Below are 20,123 nucleotides of genomic sequence, written 5' to 3'. Positions count from 1 at the left end.
GCTGGAGACAACACCTTGGCATTCCTGGAGCCACGGGGGGCTCAGCAAACTTGGCCAGAGGCACACACGGATTTACAGCTCCACAGCCGCAGGGAGTGATACCTGCAACAAAAGGTATCACTGCAGCCCTGGTGTGCTGTACAGCCCTGGTTTGCTGTACAACCCTGGTTTGCTGTACAACCCTGGTGTGTTGTACAGCCCTGGTGTGTTGTACAATCCTGGTGTGTTGTACAGCCCTGGTGTGTTGTACAATCCTGGTGTGTTGTACAGCCCTGGTGTGTTGTACAGCCCTGGTTTGTTGTACAATCCTGGTTTGCTGTACAGCCCTGGTTTCTTGTACAATCCTCGTTTGTTGTACAGCCCTGGTTTGCTGTACAATCCTGGTTTTCCTGTGCTGGAGGCACAGCTGGCTCAGGGCAGAGCAGCAGTGCAATCCCAGCCTATATCCAGAGGATGTTTGGGGAGGGGGGCAGGGGGCTGTGGGTTGAACAGAGAGGGGTATTGAGCAACGTCCTAATAAACCCCACGTGTGTTTATTTTGGGCCGATTAAGACCGAGATGTGCAGCGGGTTCTGCCCCTCTGCCAGGCTCGGGTTTGCCCCGGGCAGAATCAGGCGCTGCCTTGGGGCTGTGCTGCCCAGCATTAGGAATGGAATCTGAGCAGCGAGGGGGTCCCAGGCTCTGTGTGATGCAGCAGAGCATCGCTTCCCATGCTGAGGCCACGCGGTAAAGCGCAGAGGAGCATTTTACAAATACAGCCGAGGAGCATTTTTCAAACTGAGCCTTGGGATGCTCCGCAGTGGGTTTGGGGCCGGCTGGTAACGTACGGCAGACGCGGCGGGTGGGTGGGAGCAGACTTGAACAGGCACTCGCTGCTCCAGGCTTCCCCCTGGAGAGGCACTGCGCTCCCGCTGCTCCGGAGGAGGCTGCAGCGGCCCTGGGCAGCGTGGAGGGGAGCGGAGCTGGCTCCGGGGCGCCAGGGAGCTCCCACCCACGGGGCACATCCAGCTCCGAGGATGCCCTGCAGTGACAGTGGTGCCCCGGGGGACAGTCACACAGTGTCCCTCGGGGACCCTCACCTCTGAGACTGCCCCGGAGGAGCTGCGCTCACAGGGACACCCTGGGGACCTCATTCCCCAGAGCTGTCCCCAGGGACACTCACCCTCAGGGGTGTCCCCGGAGCTGAAATGCCCCGGTGTAAGCCTCCTCCGCAGGGGTACCGCAGCGACCCGCTCTGCAGGGGACACACGAGGGGCTCTCCGCTGGGCAGAGCCTGCCATGTCACGGCTCCCCAAAGAACGCGCGTTGCTGAAGACACCCGCGGGGGATCCCTCACCCCGGGGATGCCCCATCCGCCGGGGATGCCTCCATCCACCGGGGCAGGGTGGGACGGCGCGGCTCCGGGCGGGCGGAGGGGTCGCTGTTGCCGCCAGCGCGGCCGCCCCCCGCCTCCCCCCACACTCCCTCCGCCGCCTTTTGTTCGCCGCCCGCGCTCGTCCCCGCCCGGCGGCGGCGGGCGGAGCCGGGGCCGGGGCCGGGCCGGGGCCGCAGCCGCAGCCGGGGCCGAGCCCAGCGCAGCGCAGCGGGACATGGAGGCCGCGCCGGCACAGCCGGGTCCCCCCGCGCCGCCGCCGCCGCCGCCGCCGCCGCTGCTCCCCGAGAGGAAGAAGAAGCCGCAGCGGGCGCCGTCGCCCGCCCGCCCCAAGGAGGTGCCGGGCTGGTCGCTGGCCAAGAGCCGGCGCGGCGGCGGCGGGGGACACCCGGGCGCGGCCCCGCGGCTGGCGGCGAGCGGCGCGCACCCGCACCCGCGGAGACCGGGCGGGAGCAAGGACGGGCGAACCGACAAGCGGGGCCCGCCGGGGGCCCGGGCCGGCGGCAAGGGGCCGGCGGGGCGCGGCGCGGCGCGGCCCAAGGGCCGGCGGCACGGAGCCGAGACGGCGGCCCCCGCGGCGAGGAGGAGCGGGTCGGGACCGCGCTCGGTGCCCGCCGCGCCCGGGCCGGGCTCGGGGCTGACCGACAGCAGCTCGGAGGTGTCGGACTGCAGCGCCTCGGAGGAGGCGAAGCTGCTGTCGCTGGAGCTGGGGTTGAGCGGCAGCGATGGCGAGTCCCCGGGCAGCGCCCCGCCGCCGCCGCCCTCGGCCGGAGAGGCGTCGCCGCTGCCCGAGGAGCCCTCGGCCGCCTCCGTGGCCAGCAGCCGCCTGCAGCTCAGCACCTCGCTCGCCTTCTCCGACCTCACCGAGGAGATGCTGGACGCCGGCACCGACGGGCTGCTCCGCGAGCTGGAGGACTTGCGCTCCGAGAACGACTATCTCAAGGTGGGCACGGCTCGGTGTGGCATCCCTGGCACGCCTCGGTGTGCAGTGGCATCCCTGGCACGCCTCGGTGTGGCATCCCTGGCACGGCTCGGTGTGCAGTGATATCCCTGTCATAGCTCGGTGTGGCATCCCTGGCACGCCTCGGTGTGCAGTGGCATCCGTGGCACGGCTCGGTGTGTCATGGCATCCCTGGTACAGCATGGCATCCCAGGGCACGGGTCAGTCAGGGTCAGCATCCCCTGGCTATAGCGTGGTTTAACGTCCCCAGAGCTTTGCAGGGCATCTGAGGGCATGGCTCAGCATGGTGCAGCATCCCTGGACTTAGCATGGCATGGGCTGGAATCCCAGGGCAGGGGTCAGCATGGTGCAGCATCTCTGAGCACAATAGAGCATCCGTGGTTATCACAGCATGGCATCCCTGTGCACGGTGCAGCATGGCACAGCTTCCCTGGCAATGGCATGGCACGGCATGGCATAGCATGGCTCAGCATGACACAGCATCCCTGGCAATGGCATGACGTGGCATGGCACTGCATCCCAAGGTGTAGCTCCATGTGGCACAACATCCTTGGGTCCAGCCTGGTGCAGTTCAGCATCCCAGGGCATGGCTGGGCATGGGGCACAGCTCAGCTCAGCCTGGCATGGCTCAGATGGGCAGCACAGCATGGCTGGGTGCAGGGCTTGGCATGGCTCAGCCCAGCATGGCATCCCTGAACATGGCACAGCCAGGGAATGCTGGCCTGCCATGCTGTGGCTGGGCTTCACTTGGCACAGTGTAGCATGACTGGATGTAGGGTCTGGCTTGTCTAAGCCTGGCATGGCTATGCTGAACTTAGGGCAGAGCTCAGCTTGGCACAGCATGGCCCAGCTGGGCATGGTCCAGCGTGGTGTGGCACTGCTCAGCTCAGTGTTCCATGGCATGGCTTGGCACAGGGCAGCCTTTAGCACAACGTGGGGCAGGTTAGCCAGGCGTGACCCAGCTGGGCATGGCTTGTCCTGGCACAACACATTGGGTGCAGCACAACCAAGCTTGGCATGGCAAGGCTTGGCACAGCCTGGGCTGGCACAGCTCAGCATGGTGTGGATGTGCTCAGCCTGGGACACAGTATGGCATAATCTGACCTTGGGCATGGCAGCTGGGCATGGCCTGGCAGTTGGGCATGGCTCCCTGCTGCTCTCCCTGCCTGCTGCTGCAGCTGCCAGACCCTGGGGACATTTTCCAGCTCTCTTCTTCCCCTGGTTCCTGTGCTCCCTGGGGCCATTTTCCAGGTCTGCCTGGTTCATAGGGGCAGACGTGCTGTGAGGGGACAGGGACACAGAGCTGTCCCACCTCTGGTCACACACCAGCCTGGTGGGCACCAGCACCCATCAGGAGCCACATCCTGGGCTGGCTGCAGGCATTTTGTGCCCTCTGCTCTCCTTCATGGTGGAGCTGTGGCTGAGCTGTTTGGGCAGTCAGCTGCTGGCAAGCTCAGGGCTGGGTACCAAGGCTCCCCAGCTGCTCTTTGGGTGTTGTAGGCTGGAAGTCAGGCCAGCTCTTCTCTGCTGCTGCCCAAGTTTGTGAAAGTGTCAGGATTCCAGCCTCAAGGTGGGCATTGGGTGATGCACTGGAAGATGCTCAATCAGGCCCTTTGTCCATTAGCAAAGCCCCAGTGCACAGCTGGTGTCCCAACTCCTGCCAAAATTAGCAGCAACAGCTCAAAGGCTTTGATTTACTGGGGGCTGGAAAAATACAGATGAGGCCCCTGGGTTTCCAAGAACGAGTGCTGCCATTCCTGCTTCCTCCATTCCCACGTGATGTCCTTCCTGGCAAGCTGCAGGCCAGCAGGGAGTGAGTGATTTACCTGCCCTGAGGGCTGGCAGCTGAAATCCCCTGGCCAGGGGCAGTGGGAGAGGGCAGAGCTGCTGGAGGTGTGCACCAGGGGGATGCTGGTGGCATCATCCCTTCTTTGCCAGCACTTGTGTCCCCTCCCTGACGTGTGCATCCTGCTTCTATCTGTGTTTCCATGTTGTAGCTCACTTCTCCTGACTCTGGAGCAGGAGGTGGCTGGGGTGCTACCCTGGCTCCAGCTGGGCAGAAGCCCAGAGCACACACCTCTTGTGCTCCAAAAAATGTTGGAAGATTTGCCTAGTTTCTCCAGCAAGGAGCAGAAAACTGGGCTGGGCTGCAGCAGAGTGCTGGCTTGTGCCATCTGTGCTAAAAATTCAGGCATTTCAGGATTAAAAACAAAAATAAAGCCCTGACCCAAGGGATTGGCACTGCCCATCTTGCCATGCAGCTCAGGTGTGGATGAATCAGACTTATCCCAGGTGACTTATTTGCTAGGACTCACCCAAAAAGCTGCAGATGAATATTTTTTTTCGCGTATTCATCAGCACCAGTGCGTATTTGGAGCGAGATGAGGATTTTTGGGGGCGGGAGGGAAGGTTTGGTGACGTTGTGGCACGAGCCAGACGTGTGTGCTGCTACTACACCCGTGTGGTGCACGCTGGGCTTGGGAGCTTCCCAGCAGAGCTCCAGCAGTGCCAGCTCACGTCCCATCCTCCCTCAGCTGCCCTGATAAAACCCACTTGTTTAAGCACATCTCACCCATTTCTCTTTGCACCCCACATTCGTGCAAGGCTCTGCTTTCCTCCTCCCTCTCTGGGTGCGCTGGGATCTCCTCTTGTCCCTGCTCTCAGGTCTCTGCCCCTGCTGTGACCCCCCTGAAGGGGTTATTCTGAGTGTTTCCCCAAAAAGGGCTGTTTTCACAGGCAGGCTGGCAGCCTGGCGAGGGAGGAGGTGGCTTGGTGTCCTTGCCCCAGCTCACTGTTGCTGAGCTGTGTGATGGAGAGCAGCTCCCAGCCCTGCTCAGCAGGCTGGAAAATGTGAGATGTGATACGGCAGCAGCTGCAGAGGGACAGGCAGACAAAGAGTGGGCACGGGAGGGTTTGGAGCAAGGGGAGGGGCTGCCTGCAAAGCCTCTCCTCTCCCTCTCCTCTCCTCTCCTCTCCCTCTCCCTCTCCTCTCCTCGGGAAGGGGTTGAAGCAAGAGCTGTGTAACGCTGGGATCTGAGTGCCCTTTCCCGCTGCCTTCCCTCTCCTGCTCCCTGCCCTGAGTCATCCCACATCCCCTGGGGCTCACATGCATTTCCCAGCTCTGTGGAGAAAGATTTAATGTGGCTGGGTGCCTTGTTTCCCCCAAGGTAGTCATGCCACCAGCGAGGGCTCTCTGAGAGCCCCCACAGGGTATGGGGGGCTGTGTCTGAGCAGCCTGGCTGGCACTGAGTCCCTGCTCTGCCTGGCCACGGGGGCAGGGACCATGCCTGGGAGCCCCAGGAGCCACCAGCCACCCTGGAAGGGGTTTTGCAGCCTCTTGCCTTTTTGGATGCTACACAACACGGGATGGGCTGCAGAGAGCCCCCAGCTGTTTGCCTGGTAATTTATGGGGGCAGGTGTAAAGCTGAGAAATGTTGATTTTTCCCTCACTCCCATTACCAAGGGGGAGCTGCCATGCCAGCCAGGGGCAGGGCTCAGCACACACTGAGCTCCTGCATGACATGGATGGCCGGTGTTTGCTGTCAGAGCTGGGCCAGAGCTGCTGTTAATGCACCCAGAGAAGCCCCTGTGTGTGACATGGGTGTGCCTTGCCCATCCTTCCACCCACTGCACTCTGCCATGGGCTTGTGGTGTGCTGCATTTCCTGCATTCCCCTTGCTGGCAGGGGACATGCCTGAGCACCCTGGGCAGTTTCCTTTAAAAATCCCCTCTGGTTTTTCTTTTTTTCCCCCCCCTGGCAAATTCAGGCATAATTCCCTGTGCTGCCTGCCGGGCTGCCTGCTCAGAGTTAATTGAAAGCTGCTGCTTTTGTGCTGTAATCTGGGAGGAAGCCGTGCTTGTTGCTGTCCTGCACTGTAATCCCCATCTTTGCACGGGGCCAGCCGCAGGCACAGCCCTGCCAGCACAGCCCAGCTCTGCACAAAGGCTCCTCTGCCACACACCCAGCCTGCTCCCACCCTTCCTCCTCCTCTGCTGAGGTTTGGGGATGAAACTGCAGGGTGTGCCCCCCAAAATGCTGCCCATCCTCCATGGGCAGGCTGCTGCTGCTTGGCTGTGCCTGCCAAGGTTGCCACAGCCAGCAGTGGGTGAGCTGCATGAGCTGCATGAGTCTGTTTTGTGTCCCTTGCTGTTTTCTGCTCCTTGGAGACAGCAGGTCCTGCTGGCTTGCACAGTGTGTGCCCCCTGCTCTGCTCAGAGCTTGCTGCATTCTTGCAGGAGCCAAAGTCAGCGTGTAACTCCCCTTGGGTAGGAGATCTGAGGGTTTAATTCTGCTTCTGGTCTGGTCTGCACTCTGAGGTGTGCTCTGCCATCTCAACTGGTCCCTCTCCTGCCCTGTCACTGCTCAGGGTCATCACCCCAAAGCTCAGCCCTTCCTGAAAGAGCTGATGTCCTTCAAGTGCACGTGTGGACAGAGCTGTTGCTTCCTCTTTTCTCAAAAATGCATGTTCTTTTTCCTGAGCTGGAAACAGGCCCTTTGCATCCCACCTTTCCACTCCTTAGTTTCCTTAATAATCTCCCCAGGGAGAGACAGTGTCTCTGAGGTTTGTGCAGGGGAGGTTGAAGGTAGGTTGTCTCTTGAGCTCCTCCACTGAGCATAACCTGGCTCCTGCAGCCACAAAATGGGCTGTTTGCTTCTGCACACAATCCCTGGGCCATTCAAATGAGTCTCTCTGGACTGCAGCTTCCCAGCGTTTTTTCTGAGACAGGAGATTTCTAGTGTAAAAAAATCTTGGAATTTGAAAAACCTGTGAAACCTTTGCTGCTGCAGAGATGGGACGAGCAGGGTGCAGTACTGGGTGACCCTGGAGGACAAGCAGGGGAGCAGCCCATGGGTGCTGGGAGGCTGTGACTCCCATAGGGTTGGGCATTCTGTTGTTTACAGGGTGAGTGGCCCAGCAGGGCAGTCCCCAGGGCATTTGTGGGGGAGAGAAGTCATTTATCTCCTCCTCAGTGTTGCCCACCTGTCACCGTGTCACACTTCATTTAACATCACTTACAGTGCTCATTGCCACCCCTGAATATGGGATGTTTCTGTGGGGCTCCTCCCCTCTCCTGGTTCTGCTTTCACCTTAATCCAAACGGATTTTTTGCTGGGTTGGGCATTAATTCCAGAAAATGTGCAAAGGGTGAGGCTCTGTGACCATCAGGGACCCCTGAAGCTGTGAGGAGACCCCAGTGCACCCCATGTGCTGCCTTAGCAGATCAGCTCTGTCCTCCAAGCTCTCTCCCTGGCATTTTTCCACTCTCCAATCCTAATCCCTTTACTGTGGTTTAGCAGCATGCTTTACCTCCATGGGGCAAACTGGGGCAGGCTGTGGATGCCTGCTGCATCCACCCAGAGAATTTATCAGGTTATGGGATGTGAGTGAATTCCTGCAGCTGGAGCAAAGACAGGCACTGCTTTCCTGCAATCCCCCCCAGCCCCAATCCCTGCCTGCATTTCCAGGCTTTGCCCAGGCTGGACACAGCCTCCCCCTAAAATAACGGTTGCTACAACCCAAAGCATAAACAAGCAGGAGCTCTTAGCAGGGCAAGCCCAGGCTTTCTTCCAGCAAATGCAAGATGTGGTTGGGTTTTTTCCAAGGTCCCTGCTCGCTGCCCTGCTCAGCTGCTGCCTGGGAAAGCCACATGGCAAGTGAGAGCTGGAATGGTCAGCACTGAAGGAGGATTGCAGCTGTATTCAAGCCTCGATTCCTTGGTGATGAAAGGAAGGATTTTCCTCATCCACTGCAGTCTGCCTGCTCACCTGCAATCCATAATGCCTTTTTTTCTGTGAAAACTCCCAAAGAGTGGATGCCACAAAGAAGCTCTCCAGGCTGGTTTGGTTTGTGGGGGTTTTGCTGTGGCCCTGCCAGGGTGGGAGGTGGCAGTGCTGGTGGGGGGTTCCCACCGAGTTTGTCACCCCACGGTGCATCCCAGCCCTTGCAGGAACGTGTGGTTTGTCCCTGGGGGGTTTCACACCTGACGTGTCCAGGAGGTTTTCTCAAACACGTCTGCAGTGATGCCCCTTCACAGGACACTCCCTGGCTGTCCCTGAACAGCCTGTCTGTCCCCAGGACCCCCTGTGCTCATCTCAAAGCCTCGAGGCTGTTTCTGTTCTGGGACAGAACAGAAGCAGATCTGTTCTCAGGACCCCCTGTGTGGAAGCAGAGCAGCAGAGGGTGACAGGACCCTGGTGGCCGTGGTGCCACCGGGCTCCCAGGCCAGGAGATAATCCGGGATTGTCTAATTGAGGTTCTTTCTTTGTTACAAAGTGTTTAAAGCCAACAGTGAGCGACTGTGACTTGTCCCTGCAGCTGCAGGCCCTTTCCCCAGGCTTGGCTTCTCCTTTCGGGGAGTTCTTGCAGCTGGGGCTTTGTCAGGCAGGGTGAGTGTGGCAGCCACTGTGCCAGCGCCTGGCAGAGCCAGCACAGAGCTGCCATCTCGGGCTCTAGGGCACTGTCACAGCAATGTGGGGGCAGTCCCCTGTCCCCTCTGCCCAGGGGGAATCAGGGCTGAGCATCCCCAATCCTCTGCCAGATCCTTTTGTTCCCTGCCTGGCCATGCCATGGTGCAGAGTGGCAGTGTGAGCCACTCTCAAGTGCCAGTTGCATTTGGCAATGTCAAGAGGTCTTCAGTGGCAGGGGTTTTGGCAGGACAGCAGATGCTTGATCCCTCCCAGGAGGGATCCCTGGTCCCACTGGGTCTGGTTGAGGAGGGACAGCTGGTGTGGTGGGTGGAGTGTTTGCCTAGGGGATTTGGGCTGGCACCATGTTCATGGTGAGATGGACAGAGCTTGGTCAGTCCCCAGGGACCACAGGGGACAGTCCTCGAGCATCCCCATGACCACAGTCCCGTTCTGGATGAGGAGGTGGCACTGGGGACCCCACAGTAGTGGTGCGCCACATCCCCAGAGGAGGCTCAGGGCCAGTGTTGGTGCCAGTGGGATGTCACCCTTGGCCCTGCTGTGGCAGTGATGCAATTGCTCTGTGCCAGAGGCTCTGCTGTGCTGGGAGAGCTGATGAGACTGGGAAGAAGGTGGAACACGGGACCCAGCCCAAGGACTGCTGCTTGGTGGCAAAACAATCCCCAGCACTGGTGGCATCTGGTTCATGTCCCCACATTGCCTCCCCTCAGAGCTGTCCTCGCCTGCCATCTCCTCCTTCCCTCGCCTGCCTCCCTGACACATCTTTTCCAAACATAACCTAATTTTTTCTCCCTGTGCCTGCTGCCTGAGCTGCTCCTGCAGCTCCTCTCCCTCCCCCACCTTCCTCTTTCTTTTACCACAAAGACTCTCAGGCACTTTTGTTGGCTGTTCCCCCCACGTGACTGGCTCACCCCTGGGTGACGGCATCCCGCTGGCTCTGAGCCTGCTCCTGCAAGGATTGGGCTTGGCCCAAGGGCTTGGAGACCTGTGAAAATTGGTCATGGGATGGATGGATGGATGGATGGATGGATGGATGGATGGATGGATGGATGGATGGATGGATGGATGGAGTACAAATGGATAGATAGAGGGATGGAGGAGAGGATGGATGGATGATGGATGCATGGATGATGGATGGGATGGATGGATGGATGGATAGATGGATGCATGGATGATGGATGGGGGATGGATGGATGGATGGATGGATGGATGGATGGATGGATGGATGATGGATGGATGGATGGATGGATGGATGGATGGATGGATGGATGAATGGATGGATGGATGGATGATGGATGAATGATGGATGAACAGATGATGGATGATGGATGGATGGATGGATGGATGGATGGATGATGATGGATGGATGGATGGATGGATGGATGATGGATGATGGATGCACAGATGATGGATGATGGATGGATGGATGGATGGATGGATGGATGGATGGATGGATGGATGGATGGATGATGATGGATGATGGATGGATGGATGATGGATGGAGAATGGAGAGCCATGGTAGGGATGTATCACAGGTGGAAAGCGAGCAGAGCAAGCTGCGGGGTCTAACCCAACATCTCGCTGCAGGATGAGATCGAGGAGCTGCGCGCCGAGATGCTGGAGATGCGGGATGTCTACATGGAGGAGGACGTGTACCAGCTGCAGGAGCTGAGGCAGCAGCTGGACCAGGCCAGCAAGACGTGCCGCATCCTGCAGTACCGGCTGCGCAAGGCCGAGCGCCGCAGCCTGCGCGTGGCGCAGACCGGCCAGGTGGACGGCGAGCTCATCCACAGCCTCGAGCAGGATGTCAAGGTCAGCCTGGGAGGGCACCTCCCCACCCAGACAGCCCCCACAGGGGGCTTTGATGAGTTGTGGGCATGGGGGTGGCAGGGGATGTCGGGGTACAGGGAGCTCTGTGAGGATGTGCAGTTTGTGATGTGCAGTTTTGTTGGAGGTGTTATAATTCCCTGCTAGCAGTGTTGATGTGGGAAGTGGGGAGCAGGGCTTTCAGCTCACAGGTGGTCTGAGGGGGTCCTGATGGTGGAGAGGGCCAGCACTGCCCTGAGAATGTGCCATACGTGAGCAGGCTGGAGCCCAGCCCAGCCCTGTGCCCTGGGGCTGAGCTCCCTTAGCCTGCTCCTGTGGGGATGTAATGGGGCCACCACTGCAGGACGGAACATCGTGAGTGTGCAGGGAGCACAGGGACCCTGCAGGCTTGGGAGCTGCTTCTCTCGGCCTTCAGGAAAACCTTGCAGAGCCCCAGGCATGGTGGCACGTGGGGCTGGGGCAGGGACAGGAGGATTTCTGCAGGGTGACGTTGCTTTGCCCTCCAGGAGCCTGGTGAGTGTTTGCTGAGGGCTCTCACCAACGAGCCTGCTGCCAAGAGGGGGTGCGGTGGCACTCGGAGACAGCTCGGGATGGATGTGCAACAGCTCGAGGACTAACTTTGTTTTTTGAGCAGAAAACAGCCAGTCCTGGAGCCAAGACGTGCCACAAGTGCTGGGCTGTGAACCCTCCTTGCTGCCCATCCCTGCTGGGGCCCCAATCCCCTCCCCAAACCACCCATCAGCTCCCCCCTCAGCTTGGGTGGCTGCTGCCAAAAACACCCCCTCCAGCTTCTCCCTTTCTGGGAAAGAAAGCACAGCCCATCCTCAGGAGAGCAGGAGCCCAGCCCCATGGCCTGAGATCCTGCAGCAGGGCTTGCTGCTGCCTCCACAGTGCTGATATCCCAGGCTGTGCAGGAGACCAGTGGCATTTGGGACAATTTTTGCTGTCCTGCAAATGCAGGAGCGTGTGTTTTGTGTTACTAAGCTCCCTTTATGCTGGGGAGTGCTCCTGTGCAGGGATCTGGAGAGGGGGAGCTCTGGGGGGGATGTAGGCACCCTTCACCCTGGGGCAGCTGCTGGTTTTTCTGTAATGTGATGAAGCAGCTCCTCTTTCTCCTGGCCAGCTGCCTGCAGTGACAGGATGCCTGCTCTGCTACTGCCTACCAGCTCTTCCAGCCTGCTGGGGGCTTCTCCAGCTTTGTGGTATGGGAAAAAGGTGAATAATGTCTCCCAGCATCATGCTAGGGCTGGGGAAGGCAGGATTTGGCCAGGGAATGTGGATGCAGGGCAGCCTTGGAGCTGGTGAAGGAACAAGAACAGTCACAGCACACGATTGAGGGGACAGAGACTCCTCCAGAGGGTCTCAGTAACTGCCTGGTGATCTCCTCATGAGGACTGTGGGTGCCCAGGAGCTGGAGTCCCAGTCTGAGGAGAGCCCTGCCGTGTCCCCAGGTGGCCAAGGACGTCTCTGTGCGGCTCCACAATGAGCTGGAGGTGGTGGAGAAGAAGAGGATCCGGCTGGAGGAGGAGAACGAGGAGCTGCGCCAGCGGCTCATCGAGACCGAGCTGGCCAAGCAGGTGGTGCAGAACGAGATGGACAAGCTCAGAGAGGTGAGTGGGACATGGGAGGGGACCAGGAGGTGTTCCCTAGGCTCTGCTCATAGCAGGTGTCCTGGCCCTGGATCATGGGAACCCCCAGCCCTGCCTGAGTCACTGAAACCCAAACCGTGCTACAGATGCTTGTGAAACCCGAGCAGCACCTGCCCTCAGCGTGCTCCATCCCTCCCTGCTGGCTCTGCCCCAGCCAGGGGGGGCTGTGGGACTTCCCCACTGCTCTGGGGACGCTTTATATGTCCCTGGCCACTTGCTCAGCCCAGCCCCCTGGGCCCTGCCCAATTCCATCTGGGCAAAGCTCCAAGTGATGTGTGGGGTCCCTGCCCTGGCACAGTGCCTGGTGCTGGCTGTATCCTGACCACATCCTGCAGGTCCCAGCAGTGTCCCAGTGGTGCTGTGGAGCTGGGTGGGTGCACAATCCCCTCTGTGTCCTGGGCAGTCACAAATGTACCCATATGCACAGGTCCAGGGCACTCCATGTCGTGCTCTGTTTGGAACCAGCTTCTGGCTGGGATCTGTGTCAACCTCGGTGACAGGAAAGGCATCCTGGTGACAGCATGGACTTGAGATCCCTTGCAGCCCTTGTAACCCACTTCCCTACTGCCCAGGATGCCTTTGGTCCCCGGGGAGCCTGGGATGCATCTCTGGCTGAGCCATCTGGGCAGTGTGGGGGAGGAGGCCCAGCCAAGGGAAGGCTCTCACTTCCCCCACTGTGCTTCCTGCACAGGCAGCTCGGCATCTCTGGGGCCATCCCTGCTAAAAGCCGAGCCCAGCTCCTGGGAAGCTGCAGGATCCAGCTGCAGCCATCCCCTGTCAGCCATGGCCGTGCTGGTGACACTCAGCAGCATCCCCCACACTGGTGCCTTGCACAGCCCTGCTAACAGCCGTGAAATGGGTTTCCCTGCAGCTGGGAGCACGGGCTGAATAACAAATGGCAGCAGTGGGAGCTGGGCTGGAGCTCTCCCTCACTTGGAAAGCAGGCAGGGAAAATGGTTCTGTGGGGAGCTCTGAGAGGCAGGCACTGCCTTGCCCTGGCTGAAGGGGCTGGGGTGGGACACAGCCCCTCCTGCAGCTGCCTGAGCCCTGGGGACACTGCTGGCTGGCACAGGCTCAGAGATGGTCCCCAAGCTCAGGATGGCACATCCCCAGGCTAGCAAGGGCGTTGGGGTGACTCGCTGATTGCAGAGTGCTAATTAGGCAAACATTAGACAAAGTGAGCTAAAAGCCCTCCTCCTCCCTGCTGCTGCAGGGCACAGAGCCTGGCAGAGCTTGTTAGCAGCCAGAGCCAGGGACTGTGCAGGGCTGCACTCACCCCTAGGGGCTGATTATTCCTCCCTTCCAAGAGGTTTCTCCCATAACTGGATAATTGTCTGGGGATCATTCCCAAAGGCACAGGCATTTCCCCCCTCTCCTGTCTCCTAAAGGGGTCAGAAAAAGTGGCATCAATCTGGGTACCCCATGCCAAGCCTGCCACACCAAGCTTGGCCTTGAGGGGACCCCAAGGCTGCTCCCAGGGTGGAGCAGTGACAGCCACATTGCCCCAGGGTGCTGTGCCTGGGGCTCTCTGGGGCTGGGGCTGCCCTTGGCCAGCTGCAGTCCCCAGCAGGGTGGGGGTGAGGGGGATGTGATGTGGCACAAGCAGCCCCTGGGAGAGGCTCTGCAGCTCCAGCAGCTCCAGGGATGGTCGTGGCCTTAATAGGAAAGCCTGGAGCCCTGCACCTTGGCACAGGCAGCAGCTTACATTTCACAGCTGCTTTCTCTGGCTGTGGGCCTCAGCACCAGCTTGGAAAGAGGTCCAGGGCAGCTGCATGGATCAGCCAGCACTCATGGGAGGCTCTGTGGATGTTCTTGAGGGTCTTTCCCCAGATAACTGGCTCTGCTCTGGGCACCTCCATTTTTACCATGCTTTTGGTCTGCCCTATTGCTCTGTCTGCCTTCCCCACCTCCCAGCTGTCCTCACTAGCCTGGACATTGTCCCTTGTGTCCCCTTGTGACCTTGACTGCAGAGTCAGCATCAAGCTGCTGAGGGAGCAGGACATATCCCTTGCTTGGGGAGAAGGTGATGGGGAATGTCATCATCTGCTGCTCCCACACTGGAATGTCCTGGAATCTCACACACTGAGAGCTGTCCCTTGCCCTGGGGGTTGGATTCCCTGCTCCATCCAGCCCTGACAGGGACAGTGACTCAGCCTCTCCACTCTCCATGGCTCATTTCCTGCTCACTCCTGCTTTTGCACTGCTCCTTTGCCTGCAGGGGGAATTTCTGGCCAAACCTCATGATGTGATGCTTGCCAGTCCAGCTCCCTCAAAGCAAAGGGCCTCCCTCAGCCCACCAGGGCTAGGGTGTTCTCCTGGGGTCCAGGAGCATCTGGGAATGTCAGCACCAATGTCTATCCACACTGATCTGTCTGTCTGTCACTGCTGGGGTGCAGGGCCATCGCTGTGGGTCATAACTCTCTGTTCTTCCTGCAGAACTCCCTGAAGAAGCGGGGCTCTCGCTCCTTGGGCAAGACTGAGAAGAAGCCATCAGTGCAGGTACCAGCAGCAGGGCACCCAGGGCACAGTGACCCCCCAAGCCCCCAGCTCATGATATCAGCTGGAGACTGAGCCCAGGCCAGGAGCAAATCCGGGCATGGCAGCGCCATCCCCTCCTTGCAGGGCTTTGCAGAGCTTTCCTGCCTCTCAGAGCCCCTGCATAAGGGAGGGATTGATGTGCTGGGCCATCCTCTTTGTCCTCACTCGCTCCCTTGTCTCATTTATCAACGGAGCAGCAGTGGCTTTAACCCTTTCCCTATGTAAGGAGCTGAAGGAGTTTGGCTTTTACATTGCAAAGCTGCTTCTGCTCCTGTGGCTCTTGCAGCCTGTGTCCCTCCAGCTGTGCTTGAGGGTGCTCTGGGAGCTTCACAGGGTCTGGGGGGAGCAGAGGGTCCCTGTGGGGATGGCTGGAGGCCACACCACTCCTGCCCTCACAGGGGATTTGCCAGGGGCAGCAGGATTTCAGCTGTCACTTGCTGTTGAGCTGAGCTGCTGTGACTCACTAATGCTGTTACCAGGGCTTGGAGAGGCAGAGCTGCTGTTGCAGGGATAGAAAGGCAAGAGGAAAAATCCTCTTTCAAAGGCAAAAGACCTGAAGGGTTTATTTTAGGGAACAGATCTGCTCCCCAAAAGCTGGAACACGGAGGCAGACCGTGGAAGGACACTCCTGACACGCTGCTGAGTGTCTCCCAACAGGAACCCTGAGCAGCCCAAGGGGTTTGGGTGACCTGTGTCCTTCTTGGCACAGGCCCTTTTGTGCAGCCACAGGACAGAGACCCCCCAGGCCCTCAAAGACTTTCCCTTTCAGTCTTTATTTATCACCTCCCTTTACCTCCATTCTTCAGAGCCCTTTCTGGCCAGCTGATGGTCCCAGCATCCTTCCCCTCAATTCCCCAGAGAGCTCTTACAGCCAGCTCTGCCCTGAGTTGAGGGGACTCTTCCATCACCCCTTTCCTGAGGCTGAAGCCCCTCATCTGCCTCCTCCTGAGGCAGGAAACAACCCCAGCCCCCTCTGCTTCCCCATGGAGCTGAGACCCTTCAGCTTGGGGGCAGGGTGGGCTCAGTTCTGTGGTGGGACCAATGCTCCAGGAACTCTGGGCTTCCCTGGGTGCAGATGCCCCTGCATGTGGCCCCCATGGGCTCCCTGTCCCTGCTCAGCTGTGGCTGGTGGCCCTGTGGCTCAGATGCTGTGACTCATCTGTGGCTTCCTGGGCCCCTTTCCTGCCTGGCTGTGCTGGCTGAGCTTCAGCACTCCCCAAAAACAGAGCTGAGGGGACAGACTCAACACTGAGGTCTCCCCAGACCCCAGGAGCACTCCAGATGGTCTTGGGGACCTGTGTGTGTCTCTTTGCTGATGCCATAGAGGGACACACTGGGTTGCTGCTTTTTTTTTTTTCCCCTGGAAAAACAGGAACTGAGGTCATGTCTGCCCTGCCCACAGCAGCCCTCCCCTAATCTCCTCACCTAATTAGGGGGGCACAGCTTTAATGCGCCTTAGTGAGGTCGTGTCCCAGTGCACAAGCATGGAAGTGCAGCAGGGTGGTTCCTGTGGTCACTGCAGGACATTTAGGGACTAAAATGGCACCCCAAACTCATGGGAACCCCCTTTCCATCACCCCTGGCCTTGTTATGAGCAGTGCAGGAAGTCAGCAGAGTAAATACTGCTGTGGGGTTTGGGGTGAGCATGGGTGTGGCTTGGGGGGCTGGGGGTGCAGAGCACCCAAGGAAGGGGACAGCTTGTTTTTTCCAGCCAAGGAAAGGGGAAAGGGGGTGAGTTCAGCCAGGCAGAGGGCAACCAGGGCCAGCAGCCACCCAGCCAAAGGGCTTGGCCACCCCCAGCACTGCCCAGCTGCAGTGGGTGCAGGGAGGTGAGGGGCACAGCCCAGCAGGTCCCCTCCTGGCAGTGACCACGACACAGCTCAGAGCACTCAGGTGACCCCAGGGCACGGGAAGCTGCGAGCTGGACGTCAGGAAATCCTGGTCCTCCATCCAAAAAGCTCCCAGAGCAGAGAAACGGTCTGTCTGGGCAGACAGCCAAGATCCTAACTGCTGAATAAAAAAAGAACACACCGAGAAACGGTTCTGAGAAGCAGAGGGGCTTGGGAAGGGACTGGTGAGCTGGTGCTGAGGCTTTGCCCGGGTTTTCAGTGCCCTGGCAAGGCGGTAGTAGCAAGGCTGGGGGTTGGGACTTTGAGAGGTTCTCAGCAGCTTCTCTGCCCTGTGATGAGGTTGAGGGCTGAGTGAGGGGAGCAGAGCCCTGACAGGAGCATTTCAGTGGCAGTTCTGGGGAGGAAGCCTTAATAACCCTGTGGAGTCTTGAGAGCTCTCCCTGCCCCTCTGCCCTGTTGTGGATCAGGCCGGACTTGGTCCTTACATCCCTGCTGGTGGCTCAATGTCCTTCTTAGGGCAGGACCCCAAGGTCTCCTCATCCAGGGCATCCTGTCCCATCTCCAGGCTCACCCTGAAAGTCTCCAGGATGGATCTCAAAGCTTTTCCTCCTCCAAGAGCAGAGCCAGGAGGAGGAAGGTGGCATGTCCCCAGGGCTCTCTGGGAATCACCATGGTTCCTGGGAGCATCTGTCTAATAACCACCCCCTCTGGGTCCCCAGGAGGACAGCGCAGACCTGAAGTGCCAGCTGCATTTTGCCAAGGAGGAGTCAGCCCTGATGTGCAAGAAGCTGACCAAGCTGGCCAAGGAGAACGACGGCATGAAGGAGGAGCTGCTGAAGTACAGGTCCCTGTACGGGGACCTGGACAGCTCCCTCTCCGTGGAGGAGCTGGCTGACTCTCCCCATTCCCGCGAGGCCGAGCTGAAGGTCCACCTCAAGCTGGTGGAGGAGGAAGCCAACATCCTCAGCCGGAGGATAGTGGAGCTGGAGGTGGAGAACCGCGGGCTGCGGGCGGAAATGGACGACATGAAGGGCCAGGGGGACAGGGAGCTGCCGGGGCAGGACGCGCGGTTCCTGGCGGGCGTCTCCGGCTGCGGGGACGCGGGGGACACGGTGGCCGAGCTGCGGCGGCACCTGCAGTTCGTGGAGGAGGAGGCCGAGCTGCTGAGGCGCTCGCTGCTGGAGCTGGAGGACCAGAACAAGCTGCTCCTGAGCGAGCTGAGCAAGTACAAGTCGGAGCACGAGCTGGACGTGACGCTGTCCGAGGACAGCTGCTCGGTGGTCAGCGAGCCCTCGCAGGAGGAGCTGGCCACGGCCAAGGTGCAGATCAGCGAGCTCAGCGGCAAGGTGAAGAAGCTGCAGTACGAGAACAGGGTGCTGCTCTCCAACCTGCAGCGCTGCGACCTGGCCTCCTGCCAGAGCACCCGGCCCATGCTGGAGACCGACGCCGAGGCCGGCGACTCGGCGCAGTGCGTGCCCACCTGCCGGCTGGAGGGATGGTGTGGGCAGCAGCGAGGCCGACGCGCAGGACAGGGGGCTGGGCACTGGGAAGGTGCCCGATGGCCCTGCCAAACTGCTCAAGCCCAAGGACCTGGAGACCTTGCTGGGCATCCGGGACCAGGCGACGCTGGTCAGTAAAGCTATCGATGTCTTGATTTCGGATGCCAACGGGTTCACCTCGGGGCTGAAGGCTTGCTTGGACAACGAGTGTGCGGGGGTGCTGCTGGGCGAGGCGGTGGGCAGCGGTGGTGACAGCCCCAGCGATGCCAAGCTGATGAATGTGCTGCTGATGAGGCTGGGCGTGCTCCAGCAGGACCTGGGCTGCTTCGTGAGGAAGGTGGACCACCTCACCGGTGGCTTCAAGGAGCACGCGGACTCATTCCCCTTCTCCAGCCCCAGCAGCCACGATGTCACCAAAGAGCATGCCTCTGACTTCCAGGTATGGCTTCTTCCCACATCCCTCACAGCAGCTGCCGCTTTATTTGCCACCACGTTTCCTCCTGCTTTAATGGAGCAAACCCTGATCCCCACTGTAACCTCCCTCCTGCCTCTCCAGAGCAAAATCCAAACTAACACCTCACTGCATGCCAGTGGCACCGGGGACAAGGTAGGACTCTGCTCCAACAGAGTGTGCCCAGCGCAGGAGGCAGTGGGCACCCTGGCACAGGCTGGTTGTGCCAAGGCTGCCCTGCCCATGGCCAAGGGGTCTCAGGTGCAATCCCACCTTAGCAGGGGCTGATGTTTTGGCTGCTCTCCCTGGCTTAGCCCAACATTGTGTCTCAGAAGCTCTTTGCTTGTTGGGGATGAGCTGGGTGGGAGGAGAGCAGCCTGCAGCCTCCGAAAGCACCCCAAATTGTAGGCACTCACTTGCAGGAATCCTCCGTCCCCAGAGGCACCCAGGCAGGGTAATTTGGAGAGCAAAGGCTTCAGGGCAAATCTGCATCCAAGGGAGAACACCTTTGGAGCAGTGCAGAGCAGTTCATGCCCTGCTGTCCCACTGTCCTCAGGGGTCCCAGCTCGTGACAGGGGTGTCAGTGGTGGTTGGGGCTGCAGGCACAAGCCCCTTTCTGGAGCACACTCGCTTGTTCAGAGTCCTATTGTTCTGCATGTGGTCCCCCCAGCCCGAGGTCCCAGTCTCCCCCAGTCACTGCATGGCACCGTAACTGGTGTTTGCACATTTTTTCCCTCTTTCTCTCTTTTTTCCCCTTTCCCCAAACAATCCAGGCCACGTGTCTCCTCATCCTGTGTTTCCTTTTGGTTTCCTCATTGTCTCCCGCCATGGTGATGAAGCTCCTTCTCCTCCTCATCCTTTTTGTTGTCTTGTAGTTCTTTACTGTTTCGGAGACCCATTGTTTTGTTTTCTGTTTTGTTTTTTTTTTTCCCCTTCCCGCTCTTTTGGTTTGTTCTCATTAACTTGCCCACGCATGCAGCAGCCTGATTTTAGGGACGCCGACCCTTTCCGCATCCCCCACGCCAAGGACACGGACCCCGCCCACTGCCCGGAGCTACAAACCCTGCCGGGCTGAGGAGAACGACTCCTACGCCACCGAGGTATGGCACAGCCTGGGAGCCGTGTCCCCTCGGCCACAGGGCTGTGGGACAGCCTTTTGGGAGCTGGGGACAGGGGAAGCTGCAGAGCCTGCTCAGGGAGGGACACGGGGAAGTGCAGGCCAGCTTTGCCATCCCCTTCTGGGGCTGTTACAGATGAAGGAGCTGCAGCTGGTGCTGTCCGAGGCCAACGAGAGCCTGCGGGGGCTGCAGGAGCAGCTCTCACAGGAGAGGCAGCTGAGGAAGGACGAGGTGGACAACTTCTCACAGAAGATCTGCCAGGTGAGTAGGGAACAGCCTCTGCCCCTGGGAGACAGCTGTCCTCAACCCATGGCAGTGCCACCTCCAGCCCTATGACCCATGTGGGGTCCTGGGTGTCACCTGGGAGCACACCCAGCATGTCCCATTTTCGAGGCTGAGCACACTCCTCCTTGTACATGGAGCCATGCAGG

General features: G+C 59.6%; 1 protein-coding gene across 1 annotated transcript in view; it reads left to right on the top strand.

Moving 5' to 3' along the window:
* Positions 1-1,580: 1,580 nt before the first annotated feature.
* SOGA1 (suppressor of glucose, autophagy associated 1) overlaps positions 1,581-20,123 on the top strand; it is a 29,779-nt gene continuing 11,236 nt past the window's right edge. Inside the window, 9 exon segments of the mRNA XM_036395539.2 lie at positions 1,581-2,315; positions 10,348-10,572; positions 12,039-12,197; positions 14,673-14,735; positions 17,344-18,105; positions 18,107-18,562; positions 19,554-19,619; positions 19,621-19,674; positions 19,828-19,953. Coding sequence (XP_036251432.2) covers positions 1,590-2,315; positions 10,348-10,572; positions 12,039-12,197; positions 14,673-14,735; positions 17,344-18,105; positions 18,107-18,562; positions 19,554-19,619; positions 19,621-19,674; positions 19,828-19,953 — 2,637 coding nt within the window. The 5' untranslated portion in view covers positions 1,581-1,589.

This window comes from Molothrus ater, chromosome 17, assembly GCF_012460135.2.
Source record: "Molothrus ater isolate BHLD 08-10-18 breed brown headed cowbird chromosome 17, BPBGC_Mater_1.1, whole genome shotgun sequence".
Taxonomy (NCBI): Eukaryota; Metazoa; Chordata; class Aves; order Passeriformes; family Icteridae; genus Molothrus; species Molothrus ater.
The sequence above is the reverse complement of the archived record's forward strand: the minus strand, read 5'-3'. Positions and strand labels throughout refer to the sequence as shown.